Source organism: Nelumbo lutea, chromosome 1 (genome assembly GCF_056320005.1).
Source record: "Nelumbo lutea isolate HS-2025 chromosome 1, American lotus-T2T, whole genome shotgun sequence".
In the NCBI taxonomy this organism is placed as follows: Eukaryota; Viridiplantae; Streptophyta; class Magnoliopsida; order Proteales; family Nelumbonaceae; genus Nelumbo; species Nelumbo lutea.
Genome location: NC_142684.1, coordinates 141,831,778 through 141,849,652, shown reverse-complemented (window position 1 = coordinate 141,849,652; position 17,875 = coordinate 141,831,778). Strand labels below are relative to the sequence as shown.

At 37.0% G+C, this 17,875-nt stretch overlaps 1 protein-coding gene across 2 annotated transcripts; it reads left to right on the top strand.

Moving 5' to 3' along the window:
- Positions 1–9,749: 9,749 nt before the first annotated feature.
- On the top strand, positions 9,750–15,814 carry LOC148878003 (G-type lectin S-receptor-like serine/threonine-protein kinase SD1-13). Of its 2 annotated transcripts, XM_088947774.1 has the most exons (8): positions 9,786–11,233; positions 11,575–11,700; positions 12,565–12,761; positions 12,959–13,169; positions 13,399–13,636; positions 13,816–13,966; positions 14,044–14,362; positions 15,254–15,814. In XM_088947774.1, the coding sequence occupies exons 1-7, from the start codon at positions 9,922–9,924 to the stop codon at positions 14,350–14,352; spliced, it is 2,544 nt and encodes an 847-aa protein (XP_088803900.1). In that variant the 5' UTR covers positions 9,786–9,921; the 3' UTR covers positions 14,353–14,362; positions 15,254–15,814. The 2 variants fall into 2 exon arrangements, with proteins under 2 accessions (XP_088803894.1, XP_088803900.1); XM_088947768.1 differs by lacking the exon at positions 15,254–15,814 and having other exon boundaries at positions 9,750–11,233; positions 14,044–14,532.
- Positions 15,815–17,875: the final 2,061 nt, after the last annotated feature.

Genomic DNA, 17,875 nt, shown 5'->3' with positions numbered 1-17,875 from the left:
CTTTGGTAGTGTATGTAAATATTTCCTTGTGTTTCTAAATCCCATAGTTGACAAGGTGCTTAGGTGACTTTGGGTGATATAACAAAAAAGAAAGATGACTATTATTGAGAAAAAGCTTGCTATCTCACAATAGCCAAATAACAAAATATATATCTGAACGAAACAAAATAATTTTGTTTTCCTCTTTGTGCAATTAAATGGGCATGCAAGCCAAACAATATCAACCAAGTAAAAAAATTATACGCAGTAATACGAACACAATCCACAAATAGAAGATACAAGATTTTAACGTGGAAAACCCCTCCAAAACGAAGAAAAAAACTAATAAATTAATAGGATACAACAAAGTTCTTCTCTAGTAGTAAATTTGGAGGCTATCAGCATCAACTACTCACACAAAGGTGGATTTCATCACATATTACCAAATAACTCAAAGACAAAAATAAATTTCTCCAAAATGATAATAGAGAAGAGGAATAGCAAATCACACCAATAGATATGCAACTTGAGGCACCATCGACTACATACTAAAATCCCAAGACGATTGGAGAAAGGGTAACCACGCAGTTTTGTGCTCTTCACCCATGAAAACCCAAAAACCTCTCTTCTCCTTTCCTCTCTCTCTCTCTCTCTCTCTCTCTCTCTCTCCTTTGTTTTCGGTGGAAAGCTTCACCGAACTGTTCAAAATCACCCACTTATCGAGTAAGTTTTATTTGCTCATAACTGCCTTTGCTAATGCAAAGACACGTGAGACTGCTTTTTATGAGCCTCTTCAACTTCTGCCCCTCCCCCCTTTTTTATTTTAGTGGGCCCTCCACGTGGGAAGGGAGCCCAACCAACAACCTCCCCCTCACTTCTCACGTGGAGAGTGGCAGCCCAATGCTAGTGTCCTTCCTGCAAACAACAAGCTTTTCCTTTGACAAAGTCTTGGTCATCATATCTGAGCCATTATCATAAGTATGAACTTTCTCAAGTTGTAGCAACTTCATCTCCAGCACATCCCGAATCCAATGATACATCACATCTATATGCTTAGAACGTGAGTGGAAAGTAGAGTTCTTACTGAGGTGGATTGCACTCTGGTTATCACAGTATAGAGCAAACTTTTTTTGCTTATGGCCCAATTCTTGCAAGAACTTCTTCATCCACAAAACTTCTTTACAGCCCTTAGTAATACCAATATACTCAGCCTCAGTAGTAGATAAAGCAACACACTTTTACAATTTTGATTGCCACGAGACAGCTCCCCCTACAAAGGTAATCAAAACCCTAGTGTAGACTTTCTAGAGTCAATGTCACCAGTCATGTCTGCATCTGTATAACCATCTAGCACTAGCTTGTTACTTCCAAAGCACAAACAAACTCTATAAGTACTTCTGAGATATCTAAGAATCCATTTCATAGTTGCCCAATGTTCTTTTCCTAGATTAGAAAGAAAGCGACTTACACCACCAACAGCATGAGCTATATCTGGCATTGTACATACCATAGCATACATCAAACTACCAACTACGGATGCATAATGCACATTCTTCATTTATTCCTTCTCTTTCTCACTTGTAGGACATTAATTGGAGCTAAGCTTGAAATGACCTACAAGTGGAGATACAACCGGTTTTGCTTTGCTCATATTGAATCTCTCTAAAACTTTATCAATGTACTTTTCTTGGGATAATCAAAGCTTCTTGTTCTTCCTATCACGGATGATTTTCATGCCAATGATCTGTTTAGCTGGACCCAAATCCTTCATAGCAAAAGCTTTACTGAGTTCTTTCTTCAACTCGTTGATCTTAGCAGCATCATGACCAACAATCAACATATCATCCACATAAAGCAGGAGAATAACAAAATCATCATCAGAGAATTTCTTTACAAACACACAGTGATCAGTAGTTTTACTGTACCCATTATCTTCCATAAAGGAGTCCAACTTTTTGTACCACTGTCCGGGTGCCTGCTTGAGCCCATATAAGCTCTTTCTCAACCTGCAAACAAGATCTTCTTTACCTTGTCTCACAAAGCCTTCAAGTTGTTCCATGTAAATCTCCTTCTCTAGGTTACCATGGAGAAAGGTGGTCTTCACATCAAGTTGTTCAATTTCCAAGTTTAAGCTGGCAGCCAATCCTATAACAACTCTGATAAATGACATATTCACAACAGGTGAGAAAATTTCTTCAAAGTCAACACCCTTTTTTTGATTAAATCCCTTCACAACCAGTCTTGCCTTGTACCGTGGTTGTAAGCAATTTTCTTTACTCTTCAATCTGAAAACCCATTTATTCTTTAAGACCTTCTTACCATTTGGTAGCTTTACCAGATCATAAGTACGGTTCTCATGCAAGGATTTCATCCCATCTTGCATGGCTTTTAACCATTATTGTTTCTTCTCATGAGACAAAATCTCCTAATAATTCTTTGGTTCTCCCCCATCAATAATCATTACATACTCAGTAGGGGAGTATCTTACAGAAAGTTGACGCACTCTAGTGGATCTTCTCAACTGAGGCTCTTCTGGTGGCTCTAAATTATTCTGTTCATCTACTTGCTCTTCTTCATTTACTGGCTCATTATCAACTGGAGGGGTATTTTAATCTTGATCTTCTTGTACATCTCTTCCATTTCTAGTGTTTATAGCTGGTGGACCAACTATATCTGGGTCAACTGGTTCATGATTTGTAGACTTTGGCTTATCTAGCTTTTTCAAAGTTTGCAATAGTCTGATCCTCAAGGAACATTACATCTCTGCTTCTGATGAGTTTCTTATTGACTGGATCCCAAAACCTGTACCAAAATTCCTCATGACCATACCCAAGAAAGATACACTGCTTCGTTCTATTGTCAGGTTTGGACCTCTCATCTCTAGGAACATGAACAAATGCCCTGCAGTCAAAAACTTTCAAATAATCATAAGATACATCTCTTCCTTTGCCTCCCCCAAAAGGACTTAGGTAGCTTTGCATGAAAGAACATACATCTAATTCTGTCATTAATAGTATGGTTCATTCTCTCTGCAACATCGTTGTGTTGAGGTGTTTTTGGCACTGTCTTCTCAAACTTGATCCCATGAGTTCTGCAATACTTTGTAAATGGCCCTCTGTATTCACCACCATTATCTGCATGAATACATTTCAACTTCCTTCCAGTTTCCCTCTCAACTACAACATGAAAATACTTAAAAACATCTAAAGTTTGATCTTTAGTTCTCAAACAACAAGCCCAAACTTTTTTGGAATGATCATCAATAAAGGTAATATAATAGTGAGCACCACCAAGACTCAAAGAATCCATAGAACAAACATCAGTATGGACCAAATCTAGAACACTTGCTCTTCTAGAAGGAGAGAAATTTTTAAATGCGACTCTATGTTGTTTACCTACCAAGCAGTGAGAACATGACTTCAAGTCAGAAAAGATTTAGCCATGTATGCCATTTTGAAAGAATCCACAAACCATTTTGACTCAAGTGACCTAACCATGTATGCCAAAGTTCAATGGAAGAGTCTTCAACTACATTTACCTCTCCCCCAAAAGATTTAGCCTCTGTCACATAGAGAGAACTGCACTTGTTTCCCCGAGCTACCACCAAAGACCCTTTAGTGAGCTTCCATTTTCCTTCACCAAAGTAGTTATGATAGCCGTCATCATCAAGCATCCCAGTGGAAATCAAACTAAGGCGAATCTCAGAAACATGCCTCACATTCTTCAAGAGCAATTTGCATGTAGTATTTGTGTTCAGGCAGACATCTCCTATACCGACAATTTTGCACTCTTCATCATTCCCCATCTTCACATGACCAAATTGACCACTAGAATATGAAGAGAAAACATCACGACGAGAAGTGACATGATACGAAGCACTGGAGTCTACAACCCATTGTGAATCCTAACATCTGAGATTGACACTGCCACCATCGCATATAATACAAACATCATCGCTAACTGCAGCTGCTACAATATTGACTTCTTCTTTCTTTTCTTTGCCCTTTTCTTTGCTTTGTTCCCTCTTAATGCATTGGAACTTCTTGTGTCCTGGCCTACCACAGTGATAACACTTAATCTCTTTCTTTGACTTGGATCTTCCTCGAGACCTGTTATTGCTATCACAATTCTTTGGCGTTCTACTTTTGCTTCTCCCTTGCCTTTCAGTAATTAGAACTTGACTCTGCATTGTTAACTCTCGGTCTTTTCTTCTGTTCTCCTCATTCAACATGCTCTCCTTCACCATTTTCAAAGTGGGTACACCATTTGGAGAAGAGTTTACAAGAGTATCCCAACTATCAGGCAAAGAGCTAATCAAACACAACATGAATCTCTTCATCTAACTTTACCTCCATAGCAGCCAACTGGTTCAATATACCTTAAAAGACATTCAACTGCTCAGAAACAGAAGTTTCATCCTGATATCTCAAACACATAAGTTTCTTGAAAAGAAAAAATTTATTCTAACACATAGAATTATCCACCCATTGCCTGATCTTTCCAACTGTCTTTCTATTTAGTTTTTCCCAGTCTTTACCAGACATACCCTCTGGCTTGCCTTCATCACCTAATATGGTGTCTTCATAGTCATAACAATAGAGCATATCCATCATTCTAGACTTCCATATTGAATAGTTTGAATCAGTGAGCCTAATCATAGTGCCACTATTGTTACTGGTCGAATCCTCTATTTAATTAGCACAAGAAATTCCTCAAAATAACCTGTCTCTGATACCACTTGTTGAGAAAAAGCTTGCTATCTCATAATAGCCAAATAACAAAATATATATCTAAACGATACAAAATAATTTTGTTTTCCTCTTTATGCAATTAAATGAGCATGCAAGCCAAACAATATCAACTAAGTAGAAAAATTATATGCAATAATAAGAACACAATCCCAAATAGAAGATACAAGATTTTAACATGAAAAACCCTCCAAAACGAAGGGAAAAACTATGGGCAACTAGCCACTTAAAAGCTTCCACTAATAAATCAATGGGATACAACAAAGTTCTTCTCTAGTAGTAAATCTAGAGGCTATCAGCATCAACTACTCACACAAAGGTGGATTTCATCACATATCACCAAATAACTCAAAGACAAAAATAAATTTCTCCAAAATGATAATAGAGAAGATGAATAGCAAATCAAACCAGTAGATATGCAACTTGAGGCGCCATTGACTGCATACTAAAATCCCAAAAACCTCTCTTTTCCTTTCCCCCTCTCACTCTTTTTTTTCTCTCTCTCTCCTCTGTTTTCGGTGGAAAGCTTCGTCGAACTGTTTGAATTCACCCCACTTACCGAGCAAGTTTTATTTGCTCATACACCTGAGGCTGCTTTTTATGAGCCTCTTTGACTTCTACCCCCCTTTTTTTATTTTAGTGGGCCCTCCACGTGGGAAGGGAGCCCAACTAACAATTATGAACAGAATCTTGCCAAATTAATTGATACCTCGGTTCTCTCTGCCATTTCTATTTTTTTTTATTGCAAAAAGGAAAAACTGATATCCACTTGCCCCTACGAAAGGAAAAAGCTTAATGCTTCTTAGTCTTTTCCTGCTCCTCATCTTCCACTGCTTTGATCTGTTCATCATTTGCTGCTTCATCGTCGATGATGATGAAATCGAAGAAGAGTTGGGTGGTAGAGGTGATGGTGGTGATTGTGGTAATAGCATTGACGGTTTCTGTAGCTGGATAATTGGATACTCCGTACCCCAGTTGGTGAAATAGATTTTCGAAGAGAAAGGCTTATTAATTAATTAGAGAGAAATGGCGAGATAGGATACTCCGTACCCTATTGCCTTAAATATCATGTCGGTCTTTCCTATTCTCTTCAGTATTTCCCTTGAACGTCAAATCTCAAAGTTATAAATATTATTACCAGAGACCCATTGCAGCACCAAAAAAAAAAACTTTAGGTGATGTTATGATCTCTTTTAACGGTGATCAATTCACACCTCGTTTGTGTTTTGTCAAAATTTTTGAATGCTCAACGAGGTTATCCATCGTAAGAAGTTATTGAACCTACAATTTAATTTAATAGAGTCATATTTAGGATAGTGTTAAAAGTGCCCACTTTGAAGGGGAGTAATTAGGGATGAACATCAACTAAGGTGGTGTTTGATAAATCTGACATCTGAAAAGTTAGAAAGATATTAAAATGTCTAAAATCTGAAAAGAGGCATATATGCTTTTTTACTCTTTAGAGGTTCTGAATAGATAAGGTTGTTTGTATTGGATCAACCCTTCAGCATCTAAAATTCCCTAATTTTACTATTTTACCCCTAAAACAAACTATTTGATAATTTTGAGCTCAATTTGCATTATTTTATAAAAAAATAATTTATTAAATTCAAAATAATATTAAAAAATATGAGTAAATTATAAAAATAAAAAATAATTTATTACAATAAGAATAAAATAAAAAATATATATAATTTTATAAATTAAAAAATATATATTAAGAGTTAAAATAATAATGAATTATCAAGAGAATTCTGGCATTCTAGGGTTTGAATTCATATAGCCACTATTGCTCTTCTCTAAGCCATCTTATTTCTTCTCTATCCCAATCCAATAGATTAAAGACAATGAAGAAGAGAAAACTGTAAATCTCTTAAGGGGGAGTGAGAACTTGCGAACTTGAAACATGGTGAATTTGAGCTTTGGAGGGTTTCGAAGCCCATGAGATAGGATCAGAGGTGGCTGAGGAGGCTGGAGTCGAAAGGAACGGAGGATGCCATAGAAGGCCAAAAGCTTGTTAGTGTGAATTCGTAGGGCCGAAAGCTAGAAACTTTCTTCGGAAATCTTGTTCTTTAGGTCTTCTTCCTTTTTAATTTTTTTAAATGCGTTTCTCTTCAAAAACCATTGTAAGCCCAGGTCAAGTAGATAAGTTCCCACCTCCATTGATGAGGTTTGGCAGAAACAATGGAGTTAACATAAGTAGAGGGAGGGCTCAAGCCAGCCCCATGTTCGTCAGAAAGAAGAATGATGTCGTTGAAACCTAAGAACCCTCTTCACCCAAGGTCACTTGCATGGGGCAAGTTTGCATTAGAAGACCCAAGCAAGCTACGACTAAGTCTAGCCTCACTGATGTCTTAACTAGTCTCAAATGCAGTTGTCGATGTATCCGAGAGGTTCTGCTTTGTAACCGTTCCGCTAAAAGACTGAAACCCAAGACATCTGGTTCAGTATGGTGAAGATGGCTTTTGTTTTTCCAATTAGGTTATTGGAAGAAGGTCGAAGACCCTGCAAGGAGAGAACCCACACCAGAATATACAGAAGAAGAGAGAGGGAATTCCAAAGAGAGAGAAAGAGAGAATATGATTAGCCAAAATCATATTTTGTTAACCGAATGAATTCCACAAAGAGAGAGAGAGAGAGAGTGAGGGAAGAATGGGATTTCTTTGTGTTTTCCATTATAGTTTCCCTTCCAACGAGTTCTCCATCACCAACAACTATTGGATTTCTTTTGGTTCTCCATCGTTGTCTCCCTTCTCGTTCGATGGCAAAAGATCGAATGGGGCTTCTATCGGGTTAAAATAGGGGTCTAATATGTCATTATGAAAAATATTAAGGACATTTTAAACTTTTGGCCAGGTTTGAAACACATCTGACTGTGTTCAATGCCTAGCTTGGGTCTTATGGTTTTCAGATCTGAAAATGCAATTCAAATACTTTTTGACTCAAACCCAAACATAGGTGGTGCCTGAAAAGTAACATTTTTAGGCTTCAGAGGTCTAAAAAGTGTTATCAAATGCCACCTAAGATTTTTATATGCTATTTAAATTTGGTTCGTGAAAATTTTGATTTGACTCAGTTTAAATTAAGTTTTAAGACAAGTTAAAGCACAATAAATAGGCTTGTTTACTAATCGAATTGAGTTTGAGCTTAATGAAACTCAGCTCGTGAGTCTCATGAGCCTAATCAAACTTATATTATATAATTTTTTTAATTGTGTATATAATAACAAATAGTTTTTTACATGTATAAATTTTTATATTTTATATGAAGCTTACCTCACTATCAAGCTTGAGAGATGAGTCAAGTTCAAACATACGAGCTTTTGAATCAAACTGAATTAGACATGTCTCTAGATTGAATCAAACTCAAATCTAAATTTGACCCTGATATTTTTCTACCAATCTGAGTTTCAATCTACTTGTCAGCAAGAATTCCAAACAAAGAAAAAGACAAAAACGGTGCTTCCAACCCACACATCAGCAGCACCGTTTTCTCATATACTATAATTATTGGATTGGGCCAATCCAAAATAAATTGGTCCATATTTTTATTGGTCTAAATTTGACCTAAATCAAATTTCCAATAACCCGATCATGAGTCCAAACCCTTATCCAATTTGAAACTGGCCAAAACCGAAGCCAACATAAATTCACTTTTTTGAAAGTACTTTTATAAAAGCACTTTTACGAAAGCACTTTTATAGAAGTACTTTTACACGAAAGCGCTTTTATGAAATCACTTTTACAAAAGCACTTTTATAGAAGTACTTTTATAAAAGCACTTTTATAGAAGTACTTTTACAAAAGCACTTTTATAGAAGTACTTTTATAAGAGAACTTTTACGAAAGCACTTTTATAGAAGTACTTTTACAAAAGCACTTTTATAGAAGTACTTTTACAGAAGTACTTTTACAAAAGCACTTTTATAGAAATACTTTTATAAGAGAACTTTTACGAAAGCACTTTTATAGAAGTACTTTTATACAAACACTTCTATAAACGTACTTTTTATAAAAGCACTTCTAAGAAAGTACTTTTATAAAAATACTTTTACAAATCAAAAACACATACGAAAGTATTTTTATAAAAGCACTTCTATAGAAGTACTTTTATAAAAGTACTTTTATAAAAGCATTTTTATGAAAATACTTTTACAAAAGTGCTTTTTCAATGCCAAAAGGATATAATTTTTGTAATTTTCAGATTTTCTTCATTTTAATATATTTTTATACTTTTTTATATGTTCTATTTTTTATATAATTTTCGATATTTCATTTCGTTTGAATTGGATCAAATCCAATCTATTTAAATTTTAATGGATTGGATTTGGACTGAATTGGGTCCTATTTATTTATAAGTAGACTCAAATTGGACTGTGTTGGATTGAATCAAATCCTGTGCAATTGACACCTCTACGCGTATTCAATTGGACCGTCCAATCACTTTAGACTTTTGAAAAATATAAAACGCCTGAGGAAGTAAACAGGTCCACGGCTACCCCCATGGTTGCAAGTTTTCAATCCACCTGCCCAAAATAAGAAAAGAAGAGAGAGAGAGAGAGCAAAATATCTGTAACGTTGCATTGGAATATTGGAATTCTGGGTATGGATTGTGGTGTTTCACTCTCTTCTGCAACTTCTTTGATTGGATGTAGAGATACAAAAATAACCGCTTTGTTGTTGAGCGGAGTTTTCAGTCCCATCACATGTAACAACCCAAAAAAATAGTAAAAAAAAAATTGAAAAAAAAATACAGATTGTATTATATGACTACAATATTTTTATAGACAAGTAGATAGTTTTAGACTAAAAAGACCTTTGGTAGAAGGGTTATGTTACAAATAAATTCTCGACGCCAAACGAATCTTCTAAAATGGCAGCTAAAGGTGGGTTATTTAAAATGCACATCCGCGTAACCAGCTTAGCAAATCTTTCCTCTCAAACTGGCTGTTCATTTTGTTCTTTTCTGATTAAAAGACTGGCTGGTCTGCCATTGGTAAACCAGTGGTCAGCTAGCTTAGCCAAAGTCAGTTGCTATTTTAATAGTTATTAGGTGATGGACCTTCCCTTTGTTTTTTTTTTGTTTGGTAATCAGTCCTTCCGTCATTAGACCATATTTAGTTCATCCTTCCTCCATTCTCAATCTCTTAATCGCATTGTCTACGACGGCAGCAACAAACATCATCTGTGGAACCATGGGGATCAGCGGCAAGTATTACAGTACTGGGTGTTCTGTAAGTAGTGGTCTCCTCCCTATATGCTTCTGTTTCTCCTTTATTATATGTTTCTCCAATTCCATAGACATTATATCCCACACCCAATACATTAAAGACCCAGAAAGTATAGTTTCCGCAGGCAGTCAATTCAGACTAGGTTTCTTCAGCCCCACAAATTCTACCGACCGATATGTCGGGATTTGGTATAACAACATCCCGGAATTCATAGTCGTCTGGGTTGCTAATAGACAAGAGCCGCTTAACGATTCGTCTGGGACTGTTATGATCGATAGCAATGGGAACCTTGTCGTCTTGAATGGACGGAAAAAAGTTATCTGGTCTACAAATGTTTCAAACACTGCAAAAAGTTCAATAGCCCAGTTATCAAATTCAGGGAACCTCATCCTGAAGAATGGCAATAACAATGAAACAGTATGGGAGAGTTTTCTTCATCCTTCAGACACATTCTTGCCCACCATGAGGCTTGGTACCGCCCTCAAAACGGGTGAGAAACAACTTTTAACATCATGGGAAGATGACTCCCTCCCTTTGATCGGTAGATATTCTGCAAGTATTGTCCCTTTGGACATTCCTCAGATCTTCATCTGGAATGGCTCGTCACCGCACTGGCGAAGTGGTCCATGGAACAATCGGATATTTATAGGGGTGCCGGACATGCACTCTGTATACCTCGATGGATTCAATCTGGAAGCAAATCCTAAAGAGGGCAGTGCGTACCTAACTTTCTCTTATGTTAGTGAACCTGATTTTATGAGGTTTGTTTTGAATTCTCAGGGAAAGTTGGTAGAATATCGTTGGAATAAAAGAAAAAACGATTGGTTTGTTCACTGGTCCGTCCCAAATACCGAGTGTGATGTTTACGGCAAGTGCGGGCCGTTCGGAATCTGTAATGCAGCGGATTCACCAATTTGTAGTTGTTTGAAGGGATTCACACCCAAATCTACAGAGGAGTGGAGTATGGGAAATTGGTCCAGTGGGTGTGAGAGGAGGACTCAATTACAATGTCAGAGAAATAGTAGCAATGGTGAAAAAGAGAAAGCAGATGGATTCTTGGCGTTGAAAATGATGAAAGTTCCAGATTTTGCAGATTGGTCTGCTGTTGATCATGAGAAACAGTGTAAAGAGCAGTGTTTAAACAACTGTTCTTGTATTGCTTACGCTTTTGATGACAACATAGGGTGTATGTCTTGGAGCAGAAATTTGATTGATTTGCAGAAATTCTCTAATGGCGGAGTGGACCTTTACATCCGTTTAGCTCATTCAGAACTTGGTACGGCCTTTTTTTTTTCTATTTTTTGTTATTTTTCTTCTTTCCCCTGGTCGCTCTTGTCTTACATTAGTACAATTATGATGATGATGAGGTTTAATTAAGTCATAAAATACTTACTTTTTTCCATGTGTAAAGATAACTGGAAGTCAAATTTTCTCACTAACTTTGGACATCTTTTGTTTGTACAAATTGGCTAATAACACTGGAAAGAACAAAACAATCTTGAAGCTTCGAATTTCGAAACAACCCATTTGCTTATTTTTAGTACTGGTTATAATTTTCAGCCATGCCAACCTATACTTTTGATGAAAGCATTTTACACTTCTTTTTGCAATTTTCAGGAGCAGGTAGAAACGATCCCAAAGCAATAACTACAACTGTAGTGCTCGTAGTGGTGGTGGTGATAGGAACAACTATTATGGCTGTCTTTATCTACTTTTTGTTGAGGTGGATGGCTACACAAAGAGGTAATTTACTTATTATGATATTAATAGATATATTTTGTTCAAATTGAAAATGTACGAGTAATATGAATTGCATTCATATTAATTATTATATATATATATATATATATATATATATATATATATATATATATTTTCTAAACTTTCATGGTCGAAAACTTTTGAACAGGATTGATTCTAAGGATAAAAAGGGTCTGTTGCATGTTCATCAGTTCAGTTATGTTAATAGGGAGGCCAATGTAGTGGCCCATGTGGTGATTATGATACTGTATTCCCACCTTCCTTAAATCAATGGAATTTTCTCCTAGCTACCAAAAACCAAAAAAGAAATCTGATAGATGCACCATATGCCTTTAAGAATTGGCAGTTTGCCTGACCAATTCAGAGTCAGGTTGCTTTTGGCGGAGCTATGACTTGTGAGGGGTGCAGGGCCGGCCTAAACCATGACAAGCCCATATACTTATCATTGTACACAGCCCCAGTCCAATTCTAGTAGAGTCCTCGAATCAACCAACCCACTTGATCTGCAAGCCATATGACTAGGCCCAGAAAGGAGAGTTAATTAAATTGTTTGATTTGTTTCCATAATTATGTATCCTCTATTAAGAAAGAGTAAAGTTTGGCTAATATATAGATCTAGAATGGTTAAGCACTTGCCAAGCCTAGCTGGTCTACCAGACCTGTCCAGAGTGTGGCATTAAGACCTAGGACTAAGTTGGTGCAGCATGTTGCCTCTCCTACATGGCAGTGACTTAACCATTACTTCTATTCAAGGATATTGTATCTTAAACTGAGTAGCCAAACCAAGGGTAAAGGGTTAGACCATGCTAATGCTAATTAGTTCCTCAATGCTAACTCTTGAAACAGGAAAGAAAAAGAAAAAGCGCATCCTCTTGGGAGAGGCATCTAAAGAATTATCTGATATCGACATGCTTGAAGACAGGATTAAAAAAGGAAAAAGCATAGACCTACCATTCTTTTATCTTGAGGAATTGGCAATTGCAACAAACAACTTTGATGCAGCAAACAAGCTTGGGGTGGGTGGCTTTGGTTCAGTATACAAGGTAGGTAGGAAAGGCTTGTTTATTTAATTGGCAATGCTGCAGCCTAGTCTGCTCCAGGCCAATCATAATTTGAAGTTTGATATTCTCTCAACCGTGGGAGAAGTTGTGATGATTGGATTGGCCCAAAAGCAGCCTAAGGCTGCAGCTTAGTTTTAGTGGAAGTGGGCTCAATAAATAATTGGAGAATTTGACTCCAGGGAAAGCTGTGGGAAGGGCAAGAAATAGCTGTGAAAAAACTCTCCAAAAGCTCAGGGCAAGGCCTAGAGGAGTTCAAGAATGAGGTTGTGCTCATCTCCAAGCTCCAGCACAGAAATCTTGTGAGGCTCCTTGGTTGCTGCATTCATGGAGAGGAAAAGATGCTGATCTATGAGTACATGGCCAACAAAAGCCTTGATGCCCTTCTCTTTGGTAAGATTTTGGAAAAAACCAAAAAAAAAAAAGCATTTAAGTACTTTGTTCTTTCATTTGGATATAAAACCATGCATGCATGAATCTGCTTTCATTTTTATTTGGGAACCCTCATGCATACTTGTATTTTTTTCTTATAATGAATATATGTATTTTGTTTTGACAAACCCTCATGCATACTTGCATATTCAAAACCTTTCATCTAATTAGTTTTGTGCTTTTTAATCAGATCCAGCCAAACGAACACTTCTAGACTGGAAGAAACGTTTCCATATCATAGAAGGAGTTGGCCGAGGGCTTCTTTACCTTCATAGAGATTCTAGATTAAAAATTATCCACAGAGATCTAAAGGCAAGTAACATTTTGTTAGACAAAGAGATGAATCCCAAGATTTCAGACTTTGGCATGGCAAGGATATTTCGTGGTAGCCAAGATGAAGAAAATACTAAGAGGGTGGTTGGGACATAGTAAGTAGTAATTATTTTGCTAAGCATATATATATATATATATATAGCTCATCAATATAATTTTTCCTAAGTTGGGTAAATCCTCAATCTAGAGCAAATGAAACCTTTTAACATTTTTATCAAGAAATTGTGATTTCTTCAAATTCATCATTTAAGTATTTGAAGTTTTGCAAGTGCAGTGGCTATATGTCCCCTGAATATGCCATGGAAGGTAGATTTTCAGAAAAATCTGACGTGTTCAGCTATGGAGTATTGCTACTGGAGATTGTGAGTGGGAGAAGGAATAGTAGCTTTTACCTTCACCCGGATCCTTCAAACCTTTTGGGACATGTAAGGATACCTATAAATATGCTCGTTTCTTTTAATTAACTTTATCATTCTTCTCACAAATTCTGTGTTTGTTTCAGGCATGGAAGTTATGGAACGAAGAAAAGATCTGGGAATTAATTGATCCAATACTTGGAGAACGGTCTTCCCAAGTAGAAATTTTGAGATGCATTCATGTGGGACTTCTATGCGTGCAAGAATTTGCTAAAGACAGACCAACCATGTCTAACATAGTCTCCATGCTTAGTTGTGAAATTTCAAGTCTCCCTGCTCCAAAACAACCTGGATTTATAGAAAGGCAGATATCATCTGATGGAGATTCGTCGCAAAATAACCGCAGTATATGCTCTTTAAACAGTATTAGTATTACAATGACTGAAGGCCGGTAGAATTAATATGGTATTACTATATTTTCTTCACCTATTTCCTTTTCCTCGTTTTTTCTTCTGGGCTTTTTGTCTTCATTTCTGGTAGCTTGATTTTATTATTGAATTTTAGAGACCCTTGAAAATTTAAACAGAATGCCTTCGAAATAAATAAACAGAATAGTTAATGGGCTCCTCCTATAACTCCCCAGTTTTCTCAAATTGGCCCACTGGTCCAGTCAGATTTTTATACCTATGAACATACCACACCCAACTTGACCTAACCCATCAACGTGAGATATGCTTCGGCTTGGTTTGAACTTTATCCACATAGGCTTGGGCTTGGATTTGTCATGGACTGGATCCAACCTACCCAACCCAAGTTGTAATTGTAGTATTTCTTTGCGGGAAAAAAACTATGCTACCGGAAAGACACGGTACCGGAAGAGTTTTGACCAATCAAAACCCCCTTGTAAATTTTGATAAATACCACTTGAATGGTTACCATTTTAGGGGATGTTTGGAATCATGGTCATTTTTCAAAAAAAAAACGGTGCCACGTTGGATTCACATAGGCATTTCAACTGTGCATGTATCTCATTATTTGGTTCAGTCGATTATTAAAAAATCGGATATGCCTCGAAAATCGGAATCCCACCGATGCATGACCGGTAAACCATTTCTCTCAACGGTTGATTGATGTATATCCTATATGGTGCTTACCTGTCGGCACATACATGAAAAAGGATAATGAAAATCACCCTGCCAAACAACATAGCGCTACTCACTGCCTACCTGGCAGAAGCGTTTTTTGTAAAACTCGGGTCTTGAAAGTGTAGGTGTTTTTTCTTGAAAATTAGTCCCAAAAAACGTCCATGCTTCCCGAACACCATATTAATGACAGTGGTTGATTGGTTACAAACAGGTTTTCCAGCATCGTGTTTTTCCGGTATCATAGTGGAGCCCTTGCAACCGTGGTTCATCTCTTATAATATTTGCCATTAACCATCTAATATGCAACTAATAATGCAAGTCCTTACAACTGTGAAGAACTGCTAGGGAGTAGGGAGGTCATATTGATGGTTCGATGGTGCTGAATAGCAGAGAGAACGTTGCGAAGAGCGGTTCCCGCATTTATTGGCTTATTTCAGTAATTGTGAAGGTGGGCTAAATTCCTGGGCTTAAGGTGTTGAGTCAGGATGGCGTCTTCTCTGTCAATGGGTTTCGTAGCCCACTTTGTTTCTAGCTCGTCGAGTCACGTTTGCATTCTTTTTTCTCCCGGGCCCAGAAACTCTATTGCCCCTCCTTCATTTATTAACTAAACTAGACAAAAATGTATCCAGATCATATCAGGTATATAATTGGTCGTCTTTCCTCCGCCCAGATCAGAAACTTTACTTGAATACAATGTTTCTAAACATGACACCTGTAAAAACTGATCCTATTTAAGGTTTATATGTGATGCAAAACATTGATAAGACTTTTCTCAATAGTCTCAATGGATAGGAATTGATGGATTTGGATGAGACAGCCAATACTCTACTAAAATTGGAAGGAGAGGAGGGATATTTGGGGCCGAACATTCCAATCGGGATCTCTGCTCCACAGGAATCCTACCCACAAAGACACAACAACTGTATATTGAGAACATCTCTCCATGAATGGTACCATGGAAATACAGGAAATGTTCTCAACGTGCAGCTGTAGTGATGTGTGGATAGGGTTATTGTGGGGAGGAGATCTGAACACCTAACACTCTCCCTTGACAATTCTAAATGTAATGGTCACATTAAAGGGGTGGTGATTCACTCATGGCCATGGGAAACACTCATTTTCCATCAATTTTGGTACAAATTGATATTGTTTTTGTTGTGCCAAGAGCCAAGAGAACACAAAATAGAGAAGAGCAAAGCAAATAAGATTTAGCATGATTCATCCATTTGCGCTTACATCTAGGGATGAACCCTGGTGAGAATTCAGCATTCTCAACTCAATAATTTCAATACAACTGAGAATATATAAAAAAGCAAATATCAAAACAGTTGTTCAGAGAACTGAACTGGGCATAGATCCAGAAAAGGGAGAGAGGTTCATGGGTCAGAGGTTCATGTGTGTATATATACACTCGCACAATTATATGATATATACATAATAATATTAATTATATGCATATATTCAAAATATATAATTATATTGTTCTATAATATATATTCTTTTATTTTAGATTCAAAATTTTTATATTAAAAACTAAGATTTAAGGGCAAAAAAAGGCATTTTTGGCAAAAATAGTGGGATAAAATGCCTTAGGAACCTTGAGAATACATAGATTACGAAAAGTTATCCAAAATAAAAAAAAAAAAGGATCACTCCAATCACAAAGTTGTGGCCGCTAGAATATTGCATTTATGTGCTAAAAAATTTAAAAAATGACTAATTTTCTAAAATTGGGACTTGGTTCACTTGGTTTTTGAATTGACCGACTAGGTCAATGGTTTTGGCCAGTTTTATTCGTTCTGACTTTGGGAGTATGACCAAACCGGCCAGAGGCCCAGTCTTAGTTCAACCAATTTGACCAGTCGATCCAATCTAATTTTCCAAACACTAATCAAAGCTACCTTTACATGGACAAAGAATGGTCAAATTTGATATACCATCAAGCTCAAGACTGGGAGACCAGATCTGGTAGATATGCACACAGTAAAATCTAAAAAATCAATGCAAGGTATTAACCAACTGATTGGTAAAGTCTCCTATTTAGAATTAAATCTATGAAACCAGAGCTTGCTTATTCTTGTCTGTCTTTCATTCATTGAGAATTTAAGTATATACATACATGAATACAACCACTGAACCTCCTAAGCTTATGGCAATTAGAACTCCTAAGTTTACAGGGACTCAAAAAGATAATACTGAACGGACTCCTAATCCTACCACCCCCCTCAAGTTGGAGCATGCAGATTGTGAATGCCCAACTTGCGGAGAAAGTACTCAAATTCTCTGTGACCCAGTACCTTTGTAAAAATGTCTGCCAACTGAACGGTAGCCGGCACATAAGCAGGACGAATGCAACCATTTTGAATCTCATCATGTACAAAATGGCAATCAACTTCAATATGTTTCGTACACTCATGAAACATTGGATTTGCTGCAATATGCAAGACTGCTTGATTGTTACAATATAATCGCATTGGGTTTGAATGCGTAACTCCAAGAGCCAATAACAATCCCTTCAGCCATTTTAATTCACACGTGGTCGTGGCCATAGAATGATACTCTACTTCCACTGAAGAATGAGCCACAGTGTGTTGCTTCTTAGTTTTCCAGAAAATAGGCAATTTCCCAAGTAGAATAAACCATCCAAACAGAGAATGTCGGGACAAAGGACAGCTTGCCTAGTCTAAATCGCACCATGCATATAACTGTAAGTCACAATCTGAACGCAAGAGAATTCCTTGACCAGGATTTCCTTTCAAGTAGCGCACCACTCGCAATGCAGCCTCCCAATGTTTTTCTTGTGGTTGTTGCATAAATTGGGACAGAACATGCA